Consider the following 27,707-nt stretch of genomic DNA (forward strand, 5'->3'; position numbering starts at 1 on the left):
TGTAGCCTCCACAAGAGATCCCAATAACAACTTGTAACTCCTCCACCTTCTTGAAAATCTAAGTTGAGACACAACTCCCATATTTAGGACTAGGCAAAGAGTGTACATAAAAGGGTTGGAACAACCCCCTCCCCACGAGGACAATCATTGTCAAACAGAGCCAATTGCAAATTCGAGACTCAATCTAGATCAGAGCCACAAGCTAAATCAAACTCTCCTCTAGGTGCTACAAAAGTTACAAAGGGCCTCACAATATTGAGAGTATTGCACACCCCTAACCTGTTCCCATCAAAACCACCCATCTCCTAGGGTAAAGTGCATATCGAAGGCCCCAAGCTCAAAGAACCACGCTTCAGCGTTTTGATCAGCACAAAAGTGACGTTGGAGCCTCCAACCACCTCGCATGACCCTTTTTGTGCAACTATGGCGACGAAATGGAACTCTCAACATTACGCAAGCTTGGATCAATGTCACTGGACTCAGCTGGCGCACATTTTGACACCCTAAACCTCACTGGCGAACCCACTACCATCGGTGTCAACCCCTAACCCATCGCTGGTGGTGGAGGCTGAGGCTCACTCAATGATGATGGGATATTGGTGCTTGAGGGCCTCGGTCTCCACACTGTCATCATAGCCTGGGCCTGTTGCTCCACACAAGGCTTCGGTTGGGCCTCCGTGATAGGTAGCTAGGCCCCTTGATGACAAGCCTTAGTCACTTGAGGCCTGAATATTGCCAATCTCTTACCCTTAGAATGAAGCCCATCGACACTTAACCTAGCCTCAGGCAACTGCAACCCATCCTCTTGGCCCAGCTCAATGCACAGGCCTTGTTCCCAGTCCAAGCCCAAATCACTATTCACCCCCTCTTCAATGCAACATTTCAACAACATCATGTTAGGCTACAAGATGCCCACTTGCTTCTCCATTTCAACTAAAGTGTACAACAAGGTTGTCATATTCAATCTCGACACACTCCTGCCATTCCCTTCACAGTAATGTGCCTTCACCAAAAAAGAAGGAACACCTGCCGTCTCTGTGTGTTTTGGAGCTCAAGATAACACCTCTATATACGAAGAGAAAGGTTGGTGCACCTATGACGGAGGAGATGGTAGCCATGGGTGACTGCCTCTGTCCCCCTCCCCCCCCCCCCCCCCCCCCCCCCCCCTCTCCTGGGAAATAGAGGAGGTTGTAGAAAGCTCATTCAGCAAATCCCCAAAGTTCTTCCAACCTACCCCCTTCCTCCTTTTCGGTCTCACTATCATACCATGTCTCTTCACTTGGTCGAACTCCGATAAGGAGAAGAATCTCCCATAGGAATTACGTTGCCTCTGCACCACCAAGACCTGAGACCCACTTCTTCGTGATTTGAGAAAATCTGGAGAAGCTACACCTTCCTTCACCATGGCAGCCAACGACCCCAAAGATTCTTGATCAATGGAGATGTGATTCACAGTGTGACAACTACTGTCTATGCATCTGCACCACCTCTCATTAACCTTTTTAAACTCAAAACACTTATGATCAATAATAACATTCCTACTCGACCCCATCATGACGCAACTACTCCTAAAGCAATGAAGAAGCTAAACTAAACACCACTGAACTTAACCACCATTAACAGGAAATGAGCACCGTCGAAATGAGACATTGTTTTTTCTCAAGTGTATGGAGAGAAAAGGCTCAAAAGGTGTTTCTGTTACTACAAATGACCATTAGAATAAAATTTAGCTAAGAAATGTATAAAATTTTATTTTAGGAAATTCTGGACGTTTTTTTTTCCAAACCAGGAGGAAGAGAATGCAGGATGTATTTCATTTCAGGGGAGGGGGGTCATTTGGGACAGACTTCAGTGTATAGTTAGTGAAGGTACTATCAGTAAATAGTATTAGGAAAAAGTTAAAGAGAGATGAGATGAGATGAGATGAAATACAAGGGAGTGTGTGTTTGGATTGCCGAGATGGTTTCACTGTGCAAACCATTTCACCACATCTGTGTTTCATCCATGTATCCAAGTCGGGCCTTATCCTCTTCTTCTTTTTCTCCTCCTCTCAATCATTTTCTTCTTTAGAATCTCCACACCCATAGCCAAAGTCGTGGTCATGGATCACAAGTCATTGTCCTGTCAGGTCTAATGGCTAGTCGTAGCCATGCATCTATGCACAGACTCACAAGCCATTGCACGATCATGGGTCTATGCTCAAACATGCAAGCCATGGAGCAGTGATGATTTTTTGGGTAGATCCAGGATGAAGTAATAATCTCTACTAGTGGTTGGAAGGCCATGGGCCAATCTGTTCACCTGCCCTCTCGAGACAAAAATATAACCCCCACCCAAGCGAGTGCGGGGGCTAAGAGGGCTAGCTACCCACCCATATAGGACGGGTAGCAATCATATTTTTGGCACTACTATTAGAGATTCTTTTCAAATTTTTAGTTGAATGAAATTTTCCAACTTAGAGAAAAACATCATATATTCATGTAAATTCATATTTCATACACTTGAAAAAATTGGGACAAATATCATCTTTATTTCAAAGTAAAGTAGATACTATTTTCATATAAGATATCTTAGTCATTTTACTTGTAACATAAAATAACAAACAAGATTGTCTAGCATTCTTGTGTGTCTATCTATGCATCAACTTTGTTGCTTGCACGTTTCAAAAAATAAAACCTTGTTGCGTGCATATCCACTTACAAGGCACAAAAAGTTGTCTTCTTTACCCCCACCTCAAAAAAAAAAAAAAAAAAAAGGCCCAATTGAGGGAAACTTGTAAAAAAAATTGAAAGAGAGGATGAAAGAAACTCCCAAAACATAAATAACAACCAATTCAAAAGGTTGTTGAGCTCCTATGTTTAAATCAGTATTCAAACTTCAAAGTAATAGACCACCTATATTTTATAAGTAGTCTAGAGAGTCTACAAGGAGTTTTTTTTTGTTTTTTTCATAATTATGGTGGACTGGATGATTGCTCCATATTTCAAGTCGTTACCTTTTCCCACTTTTCTTGGGCATTTTTGTTCATGTGAGCCTTTGGGCCTTGATGGGATTATGCCCAATGTTTTGAAAAAAAATAAAAGTAGAGTTTATTATTAAAAAATTAATTTTTTTTATATGAGTTTTATATTTATTTATTTTTTTTAAAATGATTACGTGACACTTATACAATCACAACTGTAAATATCTTTTCTCTTTTTATATATATAAAAAAGAGTAATGCTACATACAGTCATTTTTACGCACTCCCTGCGCACTCCACTGATATGATTGGCTGAATTAATTTTTTTTTAATACACAACCAATCATATCACTGGAGTACACAAAAGAATCTGCAAAAATGACTACACATAAAATTTTCCTATAAAAAACCACTACACTCTTTATTTATTAAATAATAATTTAGCAGCCGTAAATATAAATAATCACAGTCTCACTTTACTCACAAAGTCTATCTAGCATGATTTAATATTAAAAAAATTCTTATTTGTAAGTTGGGTGTAGAGACACACTTTTCATATTATTAATATGATATAATTTAATTTATAAGTAAAATTGATAAAAATTGAATCTTATAAATTAATTTTTGAAAAGTTTTATGGTTATAAAAAATTTCATAAAAATAAATTTATATATTTATATTATTTTTATAATAAAAAAATAACTTTACAATCTTACGTATTGACACAGTAATTTATAAAAAAAAATTTATAGAATATTTGTTTTGTGACGTTTCTCTTAAATCGATCGTGGGCTTCACTTTTTAATTAAAGAAAACACAACTTTACTGCCCGAATGTCACCATTCCATTTGACCTCTCATTAAAAAATTTATTATTTATTTAATGATTAAAGAAATCATTTTTATTATATTAGATTTTTTGTTATTTTTTAAAAATATTTAAATATGTTAAAAAAATATAAAAATAAAAAGAATAAAAAAATAAAATTTCAAATGGTGCCGTCGGTAAGGCAAGGAGCGCCGCCCTTTAATCAATTAGTTAATCAATGTCTTACAAAAGCTAACCTCAACTCACTTTTGTCTGCACCTTCTTGGTAGTAAACGTCTTTGAGGGGCGCAGAGGGACGAAATTACGTAGGTGGTTTGGTGACAGTTAATTACAGACGTACCAACGAAGGTAACACTACCAACCCACTATACCGGTCAAATATAGTATTTAACTTCAACCACCCAGGTCTCTGTTTTTGCTCAGAAATCCAAGCAGAGCTTTTGGGGATCAGATCACAGGGGCACTACACAAGCGGTGCTCTGTTTCAAAGCCTTTGAAGAGAGAGAGTCTTGTATAATCTTTTCTCCTTGGAGCTAATGGGTGGAGAACGCAAACTCTACACTCTAGTTGAGGTTTCCGAGCACAATGACCCAAAGGACTGCTGGCTTGTTATTGAAGGCAAGGTATATCAGATTCTCTCCATGTGATGAAAACTTGATTCGATTTAACTCTCCTGGGTTTTTGTTTTTGCTTTAATGGGGCTTTGTTCTTTTCCTGTGAGCTTGTTAAGAATGTAATGTTTTCCAATGGATTAGATAATAGATATACTGGGAATTGGATCTAGGGAGATTTGAATAACTTGCATCTGGGTTTGAAGATTATATTTTTTGTATGTGTGGCAAAGTTCGTTTTTTCCCCGTTTGATTCCCAGTTTTGTTTTTCCATTTCACATTTTGGCCATTTACATACCTCGTATCTGTTGAATTTTTGCTGTGCCTAATTGAGGATGGGAAGGAATTTTGTGTGTTATATTTTCGGCACTACTCATATTTTTAAGGAGTTGGTCTTCTCTCTTAGGCCATCTTGATCACCAGGTAGTTGTGCATTGTTTCTCAAGTAAGTTACTATTATAAAGTATTGGGATCCTGATGAGTATTTACTTTGATTCTCCATCAAAGTCCTAAGACTCTTGGGGGAAATAAAGGGAATGCCTCTCACTTAGTGTATAAGCAAAATCCTGAAGACTAGAAAGGAACAAACAGGCCAAAAATGATTTCGTTGATAATTAAACCTCAATTTATAAGAGGATTAAGCCTTAAAATCCTAGTTCTTTTTTCTTAATAAAGGAACAAAGGTTCATAGACGGGAATAGTTGGATTATTTTGTATTTACTAAAGTCAAATATGTTCATGGACTAACCATAAGGCTTTAGCTGGGTAGAGGAATATAGTAATTTTCTAAAAGCTTGAGATAAATCACTTTTAGAAATTTGGAAAAGAATACAAAATAGGTGGTATATTTGGGGTAATATGACGGAGTTTCCTGGACTCAAAAGTGGAATCCTCTTGAGAGACAAATGAAGGGATACAAATAGCTTAGTGGACAGTGTCCTTTTTATCTCAAATATCACAACAGTTTTTACGCTACTTGTTTATCAGTTAATGCTAGAAAGTTCATGTGCTGGGCGTCTAAGAAAACTGCCTTCGAACTATGTGGGAACACTTCAAAAGGCTGGAGCTTTAAGGAACAGGGAATACTTGTGCCCGTGGATGAACTCTAATATTTCTTATCTTTTTTGTGCTTGCTTTCTTTTGATCCGACGTGTAACATTGTGGTCTTCGATTGCAATATCCTTGAATACTGTATGCTAATATGCTGAAAGCTGGGAACAGGTATATGATGTGACAAAATTCTTGGATGATCATCCTGGTGGTGAAGATGTTTTGTTGTCTGCAACAGGTACGAAGAAAGCTGCAGTGTTTTGGCATATATCCATTAGGAAAATACTTTAGCCACAAAAGAATTACACAAAAGTAAACTACAAACTGATGTAGTTTGATGTGATACTTGTGAAGTTACTTTTATTGTAAAGTAAATCTAACGGATATCATGAAACAACGTCAGTTTATAGGTTTATTTTTGTATAATCTCTGTATCTGTAGCAGTTCTCTAGTCATTATGCATCTGCAAATAATTGCTCATATGGCTCTAACGGTTGGTTTGCAGGAAAGGACGCAACTGATGATTTTGAGGATGTTGGCCACAGTAGCAGCGCAAGAGCAATGATGGAAGAGTTCTATGTAGGAGACATTGATTCATCAACCATCCCTGCCAAGGTCAAGTACACTCCTCCCAAACAGCCTCATTACAATCAGGATAAGACAGCAGAGTTCATTATCAAGTTACTCCAGTTTTTGGTTCCCCTTCTAATCTTGGGTTTGGCTGTCGGCATTCGCTTCTATGCCAAATCCGCATAATTTTCGATACCATGAACGAAAATTAGGACTTTTTCAATAAGCTCAATGAGTGGTGGATAACCCCTCGTTAATTTTGGAGTTTAAAACTATTAAAATCGATGGAATGCACAATGGTAACTGCTTTCTTGCGATTACACGTGCTTGTTTTCCAGTTTTCCCGGGAAGTTTATTTTTCTCAGATGTGTTCCTGTCTTTGATCTGCCACTGGAAGTACCTCGGCCTTCCTGTTTTTGATGATACCACAAACTTGATCCCAAAAGGAACCACAGACACCTAATCGTTGCATACTATCACAGTTTATTTGCTCTGTTTCATTGTAAAACCCATCCTTACAGTTGCGAGCAGCTAGCTAGCAGTTAGTTTTGTCTTGAACAAGGACCAGAGTATCCAAGTTTAGCATTTTGGACAGTGCATTTATGTCAAAAACTTTAGCATTAACAAACAAAAAAAAAAACACAAAAAATTGGTGAATCAAGCACAATTGTTTTTCCTTCACCCATTCTATTGGCAACCTAACAAAGTATTGTGATGTCTGTTAATATTATATCGCACATATTAACTAGTACTCGTTTAGTGTCCTCAGCATCATAGGCAATGAAACTCATTGTGGAAAATTCTTGACATGTAACATTTATAGCTCTGTTATACTATCATTAGAAAATGCAGATATTAAATTCAAAGTTTGGAGAACGCTTTGAACGACTACTAAGACAATGTTCTAGCAATCTTTGCTATCATTGCCACAACTTGCAAGCAAGATTCTTCGGAAGCTCTTGAAATTTTCATTGGGCCTGTAAAAGGTACATGAAAACTCTGGGTCTGCTAACATATTCGAGATTCACAAGTATCTGGCTTTGGGAACGATATAGAATATACAGTAAAGGTGTTAACCTGAAAAAAAGAAGGGAGAGATCAAGGAAGCCAAGCCAGTTTTACATCTGTAAGTGGCTAAAAATTTCAGATATAACAACTCCTAAGGGACGGGTGGAATCGGTCTAGGGTCACGGACCGAAAATTTTGTTCCACCATTTTTTCTGGACTAGACCGATTATCCCTAAGGATCAGACCGACTGTTAGTTATTGGTCCAATTCGGTCCATATAGATTAAGAATATTTTTCTCTTTTCTTTTTTGGTAGATAAATTAATACAAAAAATTAATTAAATTAATAAAATCAAAGTTAAGTGAGCTCTTTAACGTGGATTGTGTAATTAACTTATTAAAAAATAATTAATTATAATTATATTTATATACTTACTAACTTAGTACTTTAGTAGAGCATGTATTTACATATAAAAACATATATTATCATATGATTTAAAATATGATATATTAGTTAATTGATAGCATATATTATTTTACATTTTATATGGTCAATGGTGATAGATTAGAAAAAATTACATAATTAACTTATAAAAACTCCTATATAAAATTATATTATATATATATATAAATTATTTAAACTTTTATATATAACTGATTCGGTCAATTTCAATCTAGTCAGTCCACAAAAACCATATTCCAAGACCGGACTGAAAATCAAATTTTTGAAGATACCATGGACTAAGACCGAGTAGGGGTGAATTTGGTCTGGTCCGAACAGAAAATTTTTCACCCTACCAGGATTTGGCTCAAGTGCAGGGTCGGCTCAATCGTAAGGTCATTTAGGCCATTGCCTAAGGCCCCCACCCAATGTAAGGCCCTCAAAATTAAAAATAAGTTTTTTAAAAAAATAAAAATAAAAACCATTTCATTAAATAAAATTTTAAATAACTTCTATATTTTTCAATGTGTACAAGGCCCCATAATATTAAATTTAATATTTAATACAATAAATTATTTATATTTTAAATAAATTTTTAAAATTTTACTAAATTGAGGTACAAAATTTATATTGAGACCTCATTTTAAGTTGTAGCATTTAATATAAATTTAAAAAAGCTTTATTCAAAGATTTTAAATAAAATCTCATTTTATTAAAAATTTTAGAAATACTCCATACAATAATTTATATTTAATTGTATTATAATTATGAATAATTAACTTAAATTTCGCCATAGGCTTCAAGTTGTATTGAGTATTGACCGCCCCTGCTCATGTGGAATAGGCTTTGGTCTTGGTGGGGAGGAGGGCCTATGAACCATTGGGATTAGTCGGAATACTATTCTTAAGCACCCAATGCCAATAATAATAATAATAATAAATCCAGGTATAACTGGAAAAAGGTATAAGGGAGAATGAAACACGGTGGAAGAAGGTGATGAAAAATTTAAGAGGAGAAAATACAGGAAAATAGTAATCTTGAAATAAGTTTCAGTTGGGATTATTCTGGAATTTAATAAATCGTACTAGAACTACTACAGGATTAACAGAGATTTACTTGTGAGGAAAGAACAATTGATATAACAAGGTTATGTTTGTAAAGCCCAAAGGCATGTACGGTTTGGAACCAAACAATTTATCATTCGTCATGAATTTAATTGTCAACCAAAATAACAGCAAATGACCATTTTATGCATGTTCCAAATCAAAGATTAATTTGCATTTGTGTAGACATGAAAGCAGTAATTACCAAATCCCATCACTTACAATCAAGAGGATCCCCTACTCTTGCTAACTCAAAGCACCAGAACTCATTTACAAGGTGGAAAAAAAAAAATGTTACAGAGTAAAAAGCCCACCAAAGACTAAACATGCAAATGCTCAACAAATACAGGAGATAACAGGTGAAAAATAAAAGAAAAAACAAAGTTCCCATTGATGTTAATTACCTAATCTGTGCTTGCACATGTTCTCTCAATAACCTTCGAGTCTGTTCCATGCGAATGCTTTGATGGGGAACTTGATTCCCTTGAAGAACTATGTCCAAAGAAGCTCAAGTTACCAATTTTCTTTGAGAAAGAACTCATAAATTTACGAGAGTTGGACTTCTCCATATCCCTCTTCATGAAAACATGTTCTTTCTCGAGATCATTTAGTCTCATCCGCAACCGTGTTAGCTCAAGTTTTAGTTCACGATTTTCTCGTCTCAATGATGCATAGTTGTCTCGTGGAGACATTGCTGCACTTAGTGCACCGCTGCTGATACGCCATGACTGGTGCACTGGCTTTTGGTCATCTTCTCCATTGGAACAGCTCAAGGAATTTCGGAGCCTTATCTGCTCAAAGTAGAGCACTTGTACAATAGACTGGAGAGGAAGTCGCTCATTTTGTGCAGCATGTGCACCAGCTTCTTGAGACAGCTTTTGGAGATCAATCAGTTTGCATAGCTTCTTCCGATCGAACTCTGATAACCCTTGATGTGCCTGAAATTCACATAAGAATCAGATAAACTGAGATTCTGAAAACCAATTGTTAGGATAGACAGAACCTCTTTAATCCAGATCAATCTCATTGAATAATTACAAGAAAGAATATAGAAGCATAAGCAAGATATATTTCAAAAGCCGACTTGGTTTGACTATCAAACAAGAAAATAATTAACTTTTCTTTTTCCTTTCTTTCTTGATATTTATCCCTACTATATCTTGTATTAAACATATCAAGAGTGAGTATTTGTAATACACAATGCAAAGCCCCCTCTAAAAACATAAAAATATGAGTAATACATACTTTCAGGTAAATATCAATGGCTCGATACAACCCATCATGAATGGTACGTGCATGTGCTGGTAAAGCATCTGCAATAACCATGAACTTAGCCAGCTTGAGATTTGCATCGGGAGCAATTTCGGCAAGATAATTATCCACTAATTTTGCAACTTTGAACAAGGCAGATTGGGAAGGTGAATGAGGACTGTCAGGTTCGAATACGGAGGCATCTTCCATATCATCTTCACTATCATCTTGCTGTGAGAAATTTACCAAAATCCTATGAACTGTATCAACATCAAATAAGGTATCACCTGCATCCCTAAAAGAAGGTATCAAAAGATCATCAAGAGTAGCAATATCCAACTGGGACCCAATCCTCCTCTCCAGATCAAGTCTACAAGCAATTGTGCAATCAAGCATCACTGCACTTCGCAAAAGCCCAAAAAGGAAAGTTATTGGAACAATAAGTTTCTCCACCGGCAAGAGGCTGACAATTGTCTCAACCACAAGTTTTTCATGTCCAGTTGGAACTGAAAGCAAATCAACTTTTGCCTGGCTAGATGGATTCCACAAGCTGGATTTCTTTGTCAACTCTTTCTGGGCATAACTCATTAGTGATGCACCAATACTCTCAGGACGAACCCCACGACATTTCATCGCTGTCATGACTTTTTGATACAAGTCAATCCGCAGAACAGAGAGATCTTCTATCCACCAGTCACCATCACACTTGGCTTGCCTGTTCATATGAAGCCTGCCTGAGCTGCTATACTCTAAGCGTGAGAAGCTTGAAGCAATTTGCTCTGCACAAGCCTTTGAGGCTATTGAATCTATGCAACGACTAACTATTCTAAGCTCCTCAGCAAGAGGGAGTAGATTTTCACATTGTTGCAAAACTTCAACACACATTTCAAGGTTCTTGCAAACAATACTCTCAAGATATTCTTCAGTGCGAGAACCAAGGTTATCTTTTGAAAACTCTTCAGTCATTTCAAGGTAATCAGAAACACAGCACAGCTGTGCAACATTCATAGACGTAATTTCAAAGTTGATCCCATAACAGAATTTGGCTGCCAACTCAAATGACACTGCACCTCCTGGTAAATTAAGAAGCTCCACTGTTGAGATTGCAGAATCCCTATGTTCTGCAACTAACTTTCGAATTCGCCCACTTCTAGAGACAAGTGGGAACTGCATTTAAGAATTAAGACTATTGGAATTATGAAAACTATGAAAGAACAATATAACCACCACACATAGAGCAAGTTCTTATAAATAAAGATATGATTATTTAGACTGTTCTTCTTATTGGAGTTTTTTTAGTGGTTAGGAACTTAGGAGGTCCGTGAGATAATGGCTGGAAAGAGAATGTTATGGTCGCTCACCTTCTTTATTTATAATATTGTGTTTTTTGTGCTAGGTTGTCAGTGTCCAATGCACACTAATTTATCATGGTCCTTCTGGATAATTATTATTAAGATAGCCAAGCAGTGGACCATGAGAGGAAAAATGCTTCACTCCAGGATCTCTTCTGTTCAGTTAGTAACTAACCATGGAATCTATGACACTAGTCACGCAATGAGGAAGAGCATCATAAATCCAAGAGAATGTTCTTAAAGAAATCGTGATTTTAGCAATATGTGAGTCTAATGTGGTGGAAATATATATTTCTTAGTAACCTAAATTGAATGTTGTTTTAAACTTATGATGAAGAAAAGAATTATCATATTTGAAACTCTGGTAAGAAACATCTACAATTTTAGGAATTGATCATAATCAAATTAGTAATAAAAGAAAATTACTGACAACTGGAATCATTCCGTACTTCCCAATTAATCAATGATAATCAGAATGGGTGAAAGTGATTGCTCCCAATTTTTGCTCTTTGTTTTCTCCCCCACGACATACAAATGATTTATTCTTCTTCTTTCCAAATATGAGTCACACTCCGAGAAACTTGGTTTTTAGTGAATCTTATATTGTTTCTTTGAGGCAAAATATGAAACTAGGATCAACAATCCCAGTCCCAATCCACACAGCTGTAACACAAGGGTGCAGTTCTTCTTTTTTTTCTTTTTTTCTTTTTTAATAATTTTATTGGTAAACAAGATTTTATTGATCATAAAAATAGACAAGGGCCCAAGTATACCGGGACATTTACAAATGCAACGCCTAAGTGTGCTAGTTTAGTGACCAAGCGCGCAGATGTTAGGTAATATTCACTAGTATATAATACCTGCATATGATATTCTCAAGAATAACTGAGAAGAACAAACAAACTAGATTTACACACCTGAAACATACGACGATATATTGCCATATACTTTACTCATTCTGTATGCTTATAAAAGATAAACTGCATACAACCGTAAAAGTGCATTTGAAGAGAGGTAGCACCAAAAATTAAATAGGAGCTTTATCCATCACAAAGAATCATGCTCTCAATCAAAACATAATGAACAAGTTTATAATAGAATAGCACTGAATAGTTACCTTATGCAATGGAAATGATCCTCCGCTCACTTCTATGGTAATATCACTTGGAACATCCCGAAAAATCCTACAACAGTTTATCAGCCGATTGTTTACACAAAAATGCTTGCATCCACAGGAAAAATGAACATGTAGAGTTCAGGTTAACTTGATAGTGTTTGGATCCTGCTTTTATGCTAGCTAATAACAAACATTATATTTACTTAAAGTTAGATGTAAAGAACACTAATATTAAGTGTAATCCAAATTTAGGGATCACCACTAGCTCTAAGACTATATGTTTACATCATTTAATAAAGCATTAGTGAAAGTAATATATTGATTTAGCACATACAGAACTCACGGTCATCCAGATCCTTATCACCATGATAATAATTATTGATATATAAGCTCACAATTAGAAAGGGTAAAGGAGAAAAAAAGCCACGTAGATAAACAATAATTTGGAAGAAATGCATACTTTGTTGGAATATTATGCAAAAGTCGCAAGCTGTCAGTATGACAATTTTAGTTACAAAGTTAGAACAAGGATTTATAAAGATTTATAAACCAACCATAATAAAACCTTTTATAAATTTAGTTCTGTAAAGATTCTTAAATCTGAAAAAGAAAACTAATAACTAAGGCGCATCATTTGATGTGTTAGATGTACCATATGCATGTACATATCTTATAGATCAGTAACTTCTTCACTTTGGATAATTCATATTATACGCAATTATAGGGAAGAGGAATACACTGAAAAAGGCATAAATGCCATCATTTTGGAGAAGGTTTTGTTTTTTTAAAACTAATAGGGAAGTATCACTAAGGAAACTCGATCAAAGTGGTGCAAACGTATTTATTTAGCAGAAAATCAAAAGGAAACTCGAACCATATTAGATGGAATCCAGTCAATTAAGATGGAAAGAGGTGCAATATAGTAATGATGATAATGAAAGCTCGTATTACAATAATAGTTATAATTTTTTTTTTTTAGCAGAAAAGTTTTATTTATAGAGAGTTCTAAACGAAAGGTCGTATTACAATAATTTGAGTGTTTTTATTTAATTTTTTAGTTCAAAGGCTTATCCCTCCCGCTTTAAGGCTTATCTGGGACCTCATGAACTAATTTCAGATCGTAGCCTATACGAAAAAAAAAATTGTACGGGTGAAATATGAAGTTCTACCATCACAATAGAGATCAAACAGACCATTCAGTGTATCATTTAGGCCTATTTAAAATAAATGTATATGCATACAAATTAATTATCTCATGTTTATCAAAACAGTTCTCATTTTCAGTAACTGAAATATGAAACTTAAGTGAGTTAATCTCAGAACATATAAAGACTGTTGAAACGACTCGCTTATTGCAACACTCCAACGACGATGAAACAACAACAGTAAAATTCCGGATTACACGTGAGCATCAAGAGGAAGAACCGATGACAAGATCAGAGATGCCGTGAAAAAAGAAAGAAAAGAAAGGACTGCAAGATCAAAGCATAGAACAGATATCAAACAATTGTGAAAAGAGAGGGGAGAAAAAAAACTTTCTATATGAAGTAGAAGTTAAAATATGATAATTCAAGTGAATTAAACATTCAAATTTACAAAGCATGCATGTAACAAACCATTCATTGCATTGCTGCCGTGCACAGTTGGCCAACGACAGCTGTTGATGGTGGTGGTGCTGAAGCTGAACCTGCTGCTTGTCGTTACGGTCCATGGAGAGCAAGAGAACTCAGGAGAGAAAAATGGAATATCAGGGGAGAGAGAGTAAAAGAGGGTGGTAGTGGTGGTGGGGTTGAGGGAGTGAACTGGGGAAAGAGACAAAGACAGAGACCCAGTTGGAGATGTTGGTGTTGGCGAACTTCTTCTTCGGCCATTTTCGTCAAACAGTCGGTGTTCAAAGCCATAGATTGCAATTGTCCAAAGCAAATGGGCCTCTCTTGTGGGTCATTCTTTCGCCCCCACCTCCCACCCCTCATTATTTTTCTCTTAAAAAACATTAATATAACTCTCAGAATTGTCCATAATCTCCCCTCCACACCAAGATCCACCATTTTTCTTTAAACGTTTGGGTAAAGATTTTGGCTTTATTTGAGCATATAATGGGCCGCAAAAGGAGGAGTTTTTGTGCCTGTGTGCATGTTTGTATCAAAGTCAAACTGATTCATTGTGATCCGAACACGGGGAAAAAAGTAGCCGCTCGCTTTTCGACAACTTGGACTTATTTCACCATTTTGTCTCTGCTCTTGAACGGTGAAAAGTGCACCCTTTGTACTTTATAATTTGCTTTTGCGGCCCCTTATTTTCTTCTATTTGCGCAAATATCCAAAAGAGTGTTTTAGATTTAAAAGAAAAAAAACGTAGAAGATGATAATATGGTAGTAATATGTTACACGATTTGTTAATTTAATAAGAATACAATACAAAATTAATAGATTTAATTTTGATGTTAATAAATTCAGATCAAAACAAATTGACTTGTTAAGACAATTTATAAACGGATCAATCTGTTTAACCCGAAATCAGCCCACTTTGATCCGTTTATATTTTGTTTCAAAATATAAAATTGCTGAGTTTAATATTTGTATCTCTCAATATAGTGATATTTTTATTATTAGAATTGTAATTCTAGACATATGCTCATATTGTTATTGTATATTTGTAATATTAGTTTTATTATATGTAAAAATGTACCCTTTGTCCTTTATAATTTTGCTTTTGTGGCCTATTAATTTCTTCTATTTGCACAAATATCCAAAAGAGTGTTTTAGATTTTTTAAAAAAAAAGTAGAAGTTGATAATATGATGGCAATATGTTACACGATCTGTGAATTCAATAAGAACACAATACAAAATTAGCAGATTTGATTTTAATGTTAATAAATTTGGATCAAAACAGGTTGACCCGTTAAAACATGATTTATAAATTGGTCAATCCGCTTAACCGAAATCAGCCCATTTTGACATGTTTATATTTTGTTTCAAAATCACAATTGTATTATTGTTGAGTTTAATATTTGTATATCTCAGTATACTTATATTTTTCTTGTTAGAATTGTAATTCTAAACTTATGCTTATATTGTTATTGTAGGTTTGTAATATTAGTTTTATTATATGTAAAAGTGTAACCTTTGTCCTTTATAATTTTGCTTTTGTGGGCCATTATTTTCTTCTATTTGTACAAATATCCAAAAGAGTGTTTTAGATTTAATAAAAAAAAAAAAAAAACGTAGAAGATGATAATATGATGGTAATATGTTACACGATTTGTGAATTCAATAAAAACACAATACAAAATTAGCAGATTTAATTTTAATGTTAACAAATTCGGATCAAAACAGGTTAACTCATTAAGACATGATTTATAAACGGATCAATCCATTTAACCTAAAATCAGTCCATTCTGACCCATTTATATTTTGTTTCAAAATCACAATTTTATTATTGTTGAGTATAATATTTGTATCTCTTAGTATACTAATATTTTTATTGTTAGAATTGTAATTCTGGACCTATGCTCATATTGTTATTGTAGGTTTGTAATATTAGTTTTATTATATGTAAAAGTGTACCCTTTGTCCTTTATAATTTTGCTTTTGTGGCCCATTATTTTCTTCTATTTGCACAAATATCCAAAAGAGTGTTTTAGATTTAAAAGAAAAGGTAGAAGATGATAATATGATGGTAATATGTTACACCATCTGTGAATTCAATAAGAACACAATACAAAATTAGCAAATTTGATTTTGATGTTAACAAATTCGGATCACAATAGGTTGATCCGTTAAAACAAGATTTATAAATGGGTCAATCCGCTTAACCCAAAATAATCCATTTTGACCCATTTATATTTTGTTTTAAAATCACAATTTTATTATTATTGAGTTTAATATTTGTATCTCTCAGTATACTGATATTTTTATTGTTAGAATTGTAATTCTTGACCTATGCTCATATTGTTATTGTAGGTTTGTAATATTAGTTTTGTTATATGTTAAAATTTAAAAAATATTAATATTTTTTTGTTAGTACGATATTTTTTTAAGATATTGTAGTTACTAATAAATATAGATTTTAATTTTAAGTTAAATTATGTTAATCAGGTCAAATGAGTTATGCGTATTAGTTCAATCTATTTATATAAAATATATTTAAATGAATCATATCTTGACTTATTTCTAATTAATTATTAAACGAATCTAAACGGGCTATATAATATAATTTGTTATCTAAATGGATTAGGTCGAGACTTACGCGTTTAATTCAATGGATTGAGTTCAGTTTAATTTAATATTCATGACTTTACATAACATTCGAAAATATAAAATTGTAACTCCTAATCGAAAGTTACTTTCCTCCCTCAGCATAATCATAACAAGTGTCAAAGATGAATTCATGTAAGTTTGAGTTTGAACCTAAGACTTATATACATGTCAAATCACTCGAGTGATTCAAGAACCATTGAGCCACCACTCTTGATAGTGAAAAACATCTGTTTCTTTATATCTTATTTCTTTTTATCTAATACCATATGCATATAGTACTAAAATAAAAAAGAGAAGAAATTTTGCTAATTTGTATCATTATATAGAGTATTAAGTATGGATTTTTTTATCTGATTTCACATCTTATTTTTAATTAGTTTTCACGATCAAATTTTAATTGGCAATACAAAATATTTTAAAATGATAATTTTGAGTCTGAATTTTGATAATTCAGAATTTATATTTTTAAAAAAGAAAAAAATTGATAAAATGATATTAGATAATAGCGATATGAAAATACGAGGAGCCATTCAAAAAGTGTGAAGTTCCATTTTCTAGGAGGCTAGCTAGCTATAGCTACTAGATATCATATGCCAAGTCAAAATTAATTTTCAAGAAAAGGAAAAAATATGTAATATTAATTAATATATTTCAAAGTGAGAGGAAGCAAACAAAGAAGAAGGTAAAAAAAAAAAAAAAATAGAAAAAAGAAAGCACGATCATAACATGAATAGGAAGAGGTGTGGGCAACGTTTTTATAATATTTATGATTTATGATTACCCACCTCCTCCAATTGGGTCATCTTGGGATTATCATTGGCCCCACACCCAACATTATTATCTCAAATGTTATCATTTCATGATACGATGTCTTTCACCCTCTCCACCGTCCCTTTCTACCCAAATAGAATTAAATAATAAAAGAAGTTTGTTCAAGTCAATGTCTCAAAAAGACCATGCGTAGCATGCATGGGCATAGACATTATCATGCGTGTGAATTTGAGATTCTCTAAAAATATCTTAAATGATTTTGTAAATAATAGAAAAAATAATAATAAAATAAAACTAATATTTTTTGGAAAAAGAGACCCTACAACATTTAATATTATTTAAGAAGGATTTTTAGGTAATATAAACCTCTTATGAGTATTCAGTAGTGTATTTATTTCGTTCTGTATCGAATCATAATTGAATAGAATCTCTATGAATTGATATTAGATCAGTGAAAGGTTGCCGTATCAAATCAATGCCTATGGATATCAATTAGTCGATTTGGTTAGGTCTAGTGTGCCGTTTGACTAGCCAATATTACAAGGAAGCGACTATATGCCGCCTGAAGTATACCTTGTATTTTCTTTTTAATTTTTTTTTTTTTATATTTTTTAATCACTTTTTATTAAGCACGGTAGAACTACCCGCATGAAAGTATCTCCCCTTCAATGATTCTTTCTCCCCATCATCTCTCCTCTCCCTTTCTCTCCCTCTACTTGCCAGCAAAAGTCAACCATTCAACCATTGTTGGTCAAGTGGAATACCTTTGTCTTGAATTTTAACCTCTGCATATATTCCACCACGCAGCGAAAGCGCCAAGTGCAAGGCGGACTCCTTCTGAATGTTATAGTCAGCAAGAGTTATTCCTTCTTTTAATTGCTTGCCAGCAAAAATCAATCTCTTCTCGTTTGGTGGGATTTCTTCCTTATCTTAGCTAGGACGAGAGAGAGAGAGAGAGAGAGGTCCTTAGGAATTTATTTTGATGTAATCGATTCTACCCTCACATGGTGAAGCTGCATACATGTCACCCTCCTATTGAAGTGTATAAATTCAAAGTCTAGAATCACTTAACATTAGCTAGTATGCCATATATCATCTTTCTTTAATTAGCTGATGTGATGTATTGATGTAAAAAAATTTTATATATTATATTATTATTTTATTTATATTTTATTAAATAAGATATGATATATTTATTATTATTAAATAATTATTTATTATATATTTTTTTATTATTAAATAATAATAAATACATCATATTATCTATAATAATATATAAATGAGATTATTGTATAATATATAATATTAATAGTATATTTTAAAAAATTTTGAAAACCTGATGTACGGATTTTGAAATTAGCATATGCACAGGAAAGAAGTACCCTGAAGCTCGGAAAGCTTGACCCATTTTTCAGCGAGAGAGAGAGAGAGAGAGAGAGAGAGAGAGAGAGGAATCTTGAAGCTGGAAAAGCAGGAGGAAGGAGCAGCAAAAGCAAACGGTGGAATGCATGCGAACGTCAATCCTAATCATTAATCTAATGCACGCCAAGTCGTGATTCCTGATTGCTCAGTGATAGCGATAGATGTTCTCTACTAAACAAAAGCAAAGCGAATAACGACAACAATTGAAAGCAGAAGTGATTCTGTGATTGGACAGAACATGTTAAAGGCATCCTATGACATTGACTTTTCTATTCCAGTTTCACCTTTAATGATAATTCTTATAGTTTCCAATTACATAATAAAATAATTTTATTTAAATTTTTATTTTTAATTTGATAGATTTATATTTGATAAAAAATATTATTATATTTCAAATTATATATAAATTATAAATAGGTGGTAAGTAAATTATTACTTAAAAATAAATTTATAAATTGATATATTTTTATTTAGTTCGTTCAATCTAATTTAAAGTAAAAATAATTTTATAATTTAACGTAATATATCAAATTATATTATTTTATAAATTTATTTTTATATAATTCTTTTTTTATTAATATATTCTCATATTTTATAACTATATTTTAGAATAAGAATATTGGTGTGCATTTATCCTTTTCCTTTACTTTCAGTTTCAATACATATAAGAAGCCCTCTAAATTCCACATGATTAACACAACGGTATTCCCTAGCAGGTAACATGTGTGCACTGCACACATCGTTTCAACTTCATACAAATGAAATATGTGTGTTGAAATTAATATGCTTTGTCAGTTACATAATGAATATGTCATACAAGGTGGCTTATATATATAGAAAGGAGGTTAAAAGCTATACAAGAGACATTCTCAATCAATGTTGGATTATAACACCAACACACTAGCTATTCTAACAATCCCCTCAAATATAAGGTGAAGTATGTGAAACCAACTTGAGTTTGTTAACAAGATCAAGAAACCTCCTCAGATGATGTGACTTAGTAAAGATATCTGCAAAATAATCACGAGAACTAACTGAAAGAAGTTGCAGCAAGCCTTGGAAAAAAGTTAGTGTTTTAGTATTATAATCCAACATTGCTTTAGAATGCCTCTTCTATAACCTTTAGCTTCCTATATACAAGTCATCTTGTATAGCATATTTATTATGTGATTAGTGAAGCATATTGATTCCAACATGATGTGCTATACAAGTTGGCTTAACACTAACAATGAATATCCTATATATATGGGGCCCAAGGCTATACAAGAGACATTCTCAAGTAATGTGAGATTTTAACACTTGCGGGATTCTAACGCTAACACATTTAAAGTTGGATTTAGATGTTGAGATGATCTCAGATGATTTGAGTTAATTTGTGAATAACATTATTTTGTGAGTCTCATTAAGATGTGTTTGAATATAAATATGTTAAGGTATATGAGTAAATATATATAGTAAGTTGAGATGAATTTCAATTTTTTTATATAAAATTAAAAAAAAATTTATGAATCTTATCAATAATTGATCTAAAATGGGTTCATCACTCGACCAACTAAACATAGACTATTCCAAGGACGTGAAAAGTTTTATGGTTTCTCCACCTAGGAACTAAAATGGTCTGGGCTTTCTCTCCACTTTTTTAGTTGGGCTCACTTCCCCCATGGCTACAATTTCCCATAACACAATCTATGCGTGGCTTTAATTTTTTCACCGTTCGAGCATAGCTTAAACTCGAGCTTCACTCACGATAGCTTTAATTAGAGAAACGCACTTTCACTTTACTTTCAACACCTTCAAGAATTTCCCATTTGTTCATTATTAGAAGAATTTCCTGTCTTTCCTTATTACAATTTAGTAGAGACTAGAGTTGCATTGAAGAGTTAGATAGCATGAAATCAATTTTTGGAGACTGAAATATTGAATGTTGTTTGTTCTTCGGATGAAGAAAGGGAGATCTCAAAGCTGGCTTTCGTGGGCTCACCTCAGATTCGTTCCTCTTGTTTTTGTTTTTTTCTCTTTTGGAGAAATTCTTTTTCAAGGAGAAAGCAAAACTCTTAAGAGGTTGGCAAGGTTTTGGTATTGGGTATCACTCCCCTCAAGGTCTAAATTTTAACATCTTATAGGTGCAAACAATCCTTTAGAATCACAACCTTAATAAAAAGCTAACGATTTAACCAATTTTGTATAAGAAAACTTCCGAATGTGCGGTGCACCGGAACAAAATTTACTTTGCAGAAATAAATCTAAAAGGTCCTACCTTGAAAAGGTTTCTGCTATCAAAAGAGAGGAAAAAATAAAAAAGTGAAAGCAATTCCTTTCTTCATCTTGTAACAATTAGAAAGATGGATAATATTATAATAACTTTTTTTTTTCTCATTTTTACTATGACTTGAATCCTCTTTCTGCACCATCCCAAATCAAACATCAACATTTTCCTCTTGAATTTTAATATTTAATATTTTGAAATAGAAAATTATAATTTGAGGCTGTAAAATGTATTTTTTTTCCTTCACTAAGATCTATGCTGAACATAAAGTAGAACCGCAGTTGATGATGTAATCGGTGCGTAAAAGGTCCAGTGTTCCCATGTGAATAGGCAAAAAAGAGCTTACTCCACATCCACAGGCATCCATGCATACCCAATAAATGATATGTTCCCTTGACAGAGTGAGGCTGCTGTATTACCCCAAAAGTCACAAGGGAGAGAGTGAAAATTTCCAAGAAACTGAAATTCAATGAGAACACCATGTCAATGGTGTCAGACAGAAGAACCTGGAACTCTGAAGCAACATGCAACAAAACAATCCCAGAAAAAGTGTTGAAAACAAAAGCACAGAGGACCCAGTTCCCTATTCAACTGCCAGGCCTGATTTTGCCTATTTGAAAAAAAAAAAATGCACCAGAATTGATTAGACAAGAGACAACAGCCAACCCAACCAGACAGTCAATTTGGTCACAGCCAGCTGTCCATTCATGATTTGAGATCATGTTGACACATCCATGGCAGAAAACAATCTTGCTTAGATTTACACACTCAAAAACATCAACACTTGAATAGGAACTGCAGGTTATATATCAGTAACAAAAACGCAAGGCACCAAATAAGGGAAGAGACTTCATTAATCCAAATAGCAAGGTTTATCCGTTGCTAAATATACACAACACCCTAAAATTAAGAAAAGACTGGAAATGAAATCTAGCAATGAGATATTACCATTGATGGAACTATCAAAGCCCTAAAACTACCCTACTCAAATCTCCTCCCCTGATGAACCCCTATTCATAAGTTCTGTAATGTTAGCTCTAGCTCCCTTGCCCTACACAATTCAAATGCCCTAGCCAAGAATCAATTGAGTAATTGTAGGGAATGGCAACTCTAATAAAATGGACTTTGCTTAGGAAACCATCTGCACCCATTCAAACCGCCCTGGAAGGGGCAAATCATTCACCACATCGAAGTTGTACCTACAGAACCAGAAATACAAATAATAAACAGACTGTATAAAGTTAACCTGGAGTTTGTAGGCATCATAATTGACGTTCGAGCAGAAAGAAATAGAAGCTCTCGAGCAAAGAGTGCAGAAAAGAGAGTATCATACTTCTCAATAAACATTCTCTGTTGTGGCCGCTCGGCACAGACAAAAAACTCCTCCATCTCTTGTGTCGTTGGGATGTTTCTTCTCATGTCATTCCTAACTCTTTGGTTAGTTTCAGTAGAAATTGTTCGCCTGGAGGTTGAACCACAGGTTTTCATGGAATCTGAGTCCCTTATCAAACTGCATGGCGCTCTGTGCCTGGTGCTCCTATATACACACCAAAACATTTCACAATTGTGCTTACAGAGAAAAAATAATAATTTAAAAAAAGAGTTCGTAATTGATACAAATTTACTTGAGAAACAGTTTTAAATCACAGCCATTTTATAGCATCTAAAAAAAACAAAAAAACTAAAGCAACATTCACATACGTATCATGTAACGCCCTAAGGAGGCCCAAGCCACATTTGGTTCTATACTTCAAAATGACTAATCAATCATACCTAACCCTTATCATTCAATATGGGCTATTACATATCCGTGGTGCAACAGACCCCACCTAAGGAAGTAACATGTTTTTAATATGACAAGCACCAGTTCGGCACAAATGTGTTTACGTAAGAGATATGCCAACCCTGACAAATACTACAAGCCACCCAAACAGAGTATTCAGAGAAATGTGCTTTCATCGAACCCTCTTTTCCTTTTGCGTTGCATTATAGAACAAAACAACACCGGAAACTTCGAAGATTTCAAGTCCCTTCCATCAGTTCATGCAAGCTAGAAAGGAATTTAAATGTAAATTCTTTCAGGACAAAAAAAAACAAAGTTCTTCCCTTTTCGACTCGAGAGGTATAAAGAAAAGAAAGGAGGCTCCTTTTCAAAAAGAGGAAAAAAGAAAAAATTTTAAAGCCCCCGCAAAAAGCTCTTTAGCCCAGAAGTGATCAAAAATCAAAGAAAAGCTTCATCAAAAAAATTTTGATGACGAAAGAAAAAGAGACCAGGAAGCCCAACAGAAAACTTCATCAAATAAGCCCAAAGGAAAACTCAAAAGGCCAAGCAACTGAGCAAAGAACCCATGAACTGAAAATCACTTAAAAGGAAAGAATGGATGAAACAGAGAGGAAAAGTAATATTAAAATGGAAAATAACTTAATAAAAACAAACCCATTTGAGAAAAATATTTACCTGTCGCCACCATCAAGCTCCATTCCAAACGAAGCCTCAACCCCGAAATCAATACTATCCTCTGATTCATTTCCCTTCGGAAATGCACCAACACACCCTTGCTCCTCCTCTTCCACCCGACCCACCCTGGGCCTCGAATTGGGCCTGGGGCTTGGTCTCTCTCTGCAACGCTGTGTGGGCTGTAGTTGATGTTGATGCAGCTGTTGTTTTCTGAATAAAGGAGGTTTCTGGAGGCGGCGGCGGCTGCGGAGCTGGAGGAAGGAGAGGGAGGATGCATCTGGGTTGGGTGCAACAGCGGGTAAGAGAGTAGTTTTCTGGAGCCGTTGAAGGGCCAGGAGTTTGGCTCTGGTACAGACACCAATGGAGGCCGCATGGGGTGAATGGGAGCTCTCCATGATCACAGCCACATCACCTGCGATCTTCAATTTCTTCATGCACTTTCCCATCTCTGGTCAACTGTTGTTGTAGTTTGTGATTGCAGGAGTTTGTTTAAGATTTCATGCAGAGAGAGAAAAGCCAAATATTGCAGTCTGTGACTCCGTGGCGATCGATACTGGAGAGATGAAGTGTTGGGTGGAACCGTGTAGTCACTGTTAAAAGGTGTAGACAAAAAGAGCTAGGGTTGACGGTTTATGGAAGAGCAGTTAATGGAAAAGGACAAGCATCAATCACGAGAATGGACAGACGACAGAGAGAGGCTAGTTGGGGCCCGCAACCTATACTTCTCTCCGACCTGGGCTTCAACGGCTCCGAAGACACGGCACAGAGTCGGGCAGCCGGAAAGGGTTGAAAGAAACAGTAATCGGAACTAGGTTTAATGGGATTTTGCGAAGAGAGAGTTAATAATTAAATAAAAATATTATAATATTATTATAACATTATTTTATTTTAAAATTTAAAAAAATTGAATTATTTTTTATATTTTATTTAGAAATTTTAAAAATTATAATAATTAAATAAAAAGTTTAAAAATTTAAAATTAAAAAATATTTATTTTGTTATATTTAGATATTTGAAATAAAATATGATAACTTTATATGAGTTGAGAGAACTTTACCATCCGAAACCTTCGTGCGTTAAATTCATGTATTTTTTTTTTTTAAATAGATAAAATTAATTTTTTTTTAAAAAAATGGGTATGCATCGCATACAATTTTTAGTATCGTTCAAACGAAAAAGTATTATAAAAAATCATTCAACATTCTGGTGCGATATAATATTTTATATTTTTTAATTATATAATATATTTTAAAAATCATTTAGAATTTTAAAATGATTTTATGGTTTCCAACATGATTTTAAATTTTTATTATTGTCTTAAACGAGTCACGCCATGGAGGGTCTTTTTATTATTATTATATAACATATTTAAAAAATTATTTAAAATTTAAAATGTTTTTATGGTTTTCAACATGATTTAAATTTTTATTATTGTCTCAAACGAGTCACGCCATAGAGGGTCTTACTCTTAACTGCAAAATGTTAAAAATGTGGGAATTGAAATAGTAAAATTGAAATATAAAAAAGTAAAGAAAAATAGCCCCTCAAATTCAAAGAATAATATAAGATAGGGCTTTGCTATACTCAGTCGAGAAATATAGTCAGCGTGCAGTTGGTTATATGGAATGAATAAAAAAAATTATAAAAAAATTATTTTATATTCAGGAAGACCTACATAAATTATAAAAAGTTATAAAAATAATTTTTTTTTTTTATATAGGTTTCATATTAATTTTTTTTTTACAGTCGACTGTACGCCGACTGTATTTTCTAACTGCACAAATCATTTCTGTATAAGATAATGAAACATAGGAACCGACAGAGTACTTGGCTCTTTAAATATATGTACGTTGCAATTACTGCATTTGCAGGAAGATCATGACAACATTGCTTCTCCAATTATGTGCATTAGATTTATTTATTTATTTTTATTTTTTTAAATCCAGTTGAAACTCGAAAATTCAACTAAATTCGGAGGATTATTTGTCCGAATTGTACTTGGGCAGGTAGAATATCGCTCAAACCTGATTACGGATTTGGTTATACGTAAACAGATACTATTTTAAAAAAAGAAAAATATAATTATAAGCATAATTGTATATTAATTTATATATCAATATAATATAATTGATCAAAAAATAAATTTTATTAAAAATAGTATTAATTTAAATTTTAAGTATGAATAAATCAATATTAGTATACAGATTAGTACGTGACTGTACTTATATATAGTAAAATTTTTTAGAAAATAGAAATTTTCTTGCAAAATGATATTATTTTTTTACGTTGTTTTTGTACAAAAAAAAAAAATGTCATTTGCGACTCAAGATTAATCTAAAGTCTCGACTCTCGTCACTCACTCTCTCTCTCTCTCCCAAATCCTAGCATTCCTAAGAGATCTATTCCCACAAGTGATTATGTCAAAACCCCAATAAAAATCATCCTAGGATAAGGTTCTAGACATGAATGGACATCTAAGATCGGGCCACTTATGGGGTCGAGCTTAACTTTGAAGGACTTCTCTAGGAGTCTAGTGCATACCCTAGGAAGATTGTGGGAATGACACGAATCAATTGGAACGTGGCTCACATGTTTTCATTTGACTAGGCCATGGCTCAACCCTGACAGTCTTGTGACACTGCTGTTGGCATGCCATTGCAGCCCCATGACACTACTGTTGGCATACCCTAACAGCCCCACGACACTGCAGTTGGCATGCCCTGATAGCCCCATGGGCCATCAGCCAGCATCATCAGCATGCCTAGTACCATCAGCATGCCCAACAGCCCAGCCATGACACGCCCCCCTAATAGCTCCACAGGCATGCCATGGTCGGCCCATGCCATAACATGCACTTGATAGCACACCAGCATGCTATGGCTCCTGCCATGGCACGTGCATGACAACCTCATAGATATGCCATGTCTCTCACCATGGCACGCGTTTGACACCATCACTAGCATGCCATGGCCCCTTCCCATGGCACGCTCATGTCAGTCGCACAAACATGTAGTATGAGCCATGCCATGCTCAAGACAGCCCAACAAGCATGCCATAGCCCTAGCCATGACATGCCATTGACACGCAATAGCACTCAACAAGCATGCCGTAGCCCCAGCCATGACATGCCCTTAACACTCAACAGCAGTAGCAAGGCTAGTGGCATGCCATCCAACGCACGGCTCCAACCAATGCCTTGCAGCACCAATACCCAGGACACCTGCCTGGGCCATGCAGAGCCAGTGCATGACACCCTGCAGTGCCCACAAACAGGCCAATGCACTACACCATGTTGTGCCCACCACCAAGCCAATGCATGGCACCCTGCCGTGCCCACCATCTGGCCAACACACGACACCATGTCGTGCCCACTCGCACGCCAAGGCCGTGCCATGACATGCCTTAACACACATTAGCAGCACACGGCCTAGCCATGACAACGTCAGGGTCGTGCCACGACATGACTAGATTGTACAACAGCAGCCTAGCGAGGTTAGTTGCATGCATGAACAGGCATGCCAACCCTGTGCATGGCCCCTGCTTGCACCCCACAGCTACAACGCCTGGGCCTCTACCTAGGTCATGTCATCCCTGTGCATTGGCACCTACTTGTGCCCATCAGCACCGACGCCCCAGCCCATGCTTGGGCCATGACACACCAGCAGGCATGCCACAATAAGCCAACACCCAGGCCACCTACCTGGGCCATGCTAGCCATGTCAAGCAGAACCAGTGGGTAGCTGAACACCCAAGCCCATGCTTGGGCCATGACAACCACACGCATAGCCTGCCCATTGGGCAGATCAGGCCACTAAGGGCCATTGCCTTGGGCCCCCACTATCATTTATTTATTTATTTATTTTAGTCATTTCATCATTTAGGGAACCTATTAAGGTTTCCAATTAGGTTAGTCTATAAATAGGACCCTTAGCATTTCATTTTACGTCTTTTGGCATATTTTTCGTTGTGGACGGTTTGAGTTATGTTCTTAAGATCACCTTTGTGAATTCGTGAATAGGTGGTGATTCATTTATCTTTTTCATCGCCGTACAATTTGTGAGTTGGTGTTGAATTATTTATCAATCTTATGAGTATTTTCCTTTTTTATTCAATTACATATCTTTGTTCTTATTTATTTTCTCGTTTGTTCATCTATATTTTCTTGCATATCAATCATATCCTAAGCGATATTCTTACTATTCTTTATTTATCAAAATATCCATATATACCAAAAGCG

At 34.9% G+C, this 27,707-nt stretch overlaps 3 protein-coding genes across 4 annotated transcripts; 1 reads left to right on the forward strand and 2 right to left on the reverse strand.

Annotated features, from left to right (window-relative positions):
* Window positions 1-3,998: 3,998 nt before the first annotated feature.
* Window positions 3,999-6,341, forward strand: LOC122307551 (cytochrome b5). The gene is made up of 4 exons (XM_043120476.1): window positions 3,999-4,138; window positions 4,214-4,413; window positions 5,623-5,689; window positions 5,957-6,341. The coding sequence occupies exons 2-4, from the start codon at window positions 4,327-4,329 to the stop codon at window positions 6,205-6,207; spliced, it is 405 nt and encodes a 134-aa protein (XP_042976410.1). The 5' UTR covers window positions 3,999-4,138; window positions 4,214-4,326; the 3' UTR covers window positions 6,208-6,341.
* A 2,383-nt stretch (window positions 6,342-8,724) lies between these two features.
* LOC122307552 (BTB/POZ domain-containing protein At5g48800) lies at window positions 8,725-14,450 on the reverse strand. Its single transcript, XM_043120477.1, has 4 exons — window positions 13,910-14,450; window positions 12,294-12,360; window positions 9,819-10,991; window positions 8,725-9,511 (listed from the first exon to the last, which is right to left on the reverse strand). The coding sequence occupies exons 1-4, from the start codon at window positions 14,002-14,004 to the stop codon at window positions 8,978-8,980; spliced, it is 1,869 nt and encodes a 622-aa protein (XP_042976411.1). The 5' UTR covers window positions 14,005-14,450; the 3' UTR covers window positions 8,725-8,977.
* Window positions 14,451-21,093: 6,643 nt separating this feature from the next.
* Window positions 21,094-24,272, reverse strand: LOC122306893 (cyclin-dependent kinase inhibitor 4-like). Of its 2 annotated transcripts, XM_043119449.1 has the most exons (3): window positions 23,471-24,272; window positions 22,346-22,549; window positions 21,840-22,211 (listed from the first exon to the last, which is right to left on the reverse strand). In XM_043119449.1, exons 1-3 carry the CDS (start codon window positions 23,914-23,916, stop codon window positions 22,142-22,144), a joined length of 720 nt encoding a protein of 239 aa, XP_042975383.1. In that variant the 5' UTR covers window positions 23,917-24,272; the 3' UTR covers window positions 21,840-22,141. The 2 variants fall into 2 exon arrangements, with proteins under 2 accessions (XP_042975382.1, XP_042975383.1); XM_043119448.1 differs by lacking the exons at window positions 21,840-22,211; window positions 22,346-22,549 and adding an exon at window positions 21,094-21,471.
* Between the last annotated feature and the right edge of the window lie 3,435 nt (window positions 24,273-27,707).

Source organism: Carya illinoinensis, chromosome 4 (assembly GCF_018687715.1).
Source record: "Carya illinoinensis cultivar Pawnee chromosome 4, C.illinoinensisPawnee_v1, whole genome shotgun sequence".
NCBI classification, from domain to species: domain Eukaryota; kingdom Viridiplantae; phylum Streptophyta; class Magnoliopsida; order Fagales; family Juglandaceae; genus Carya; species Carya illinoinensis.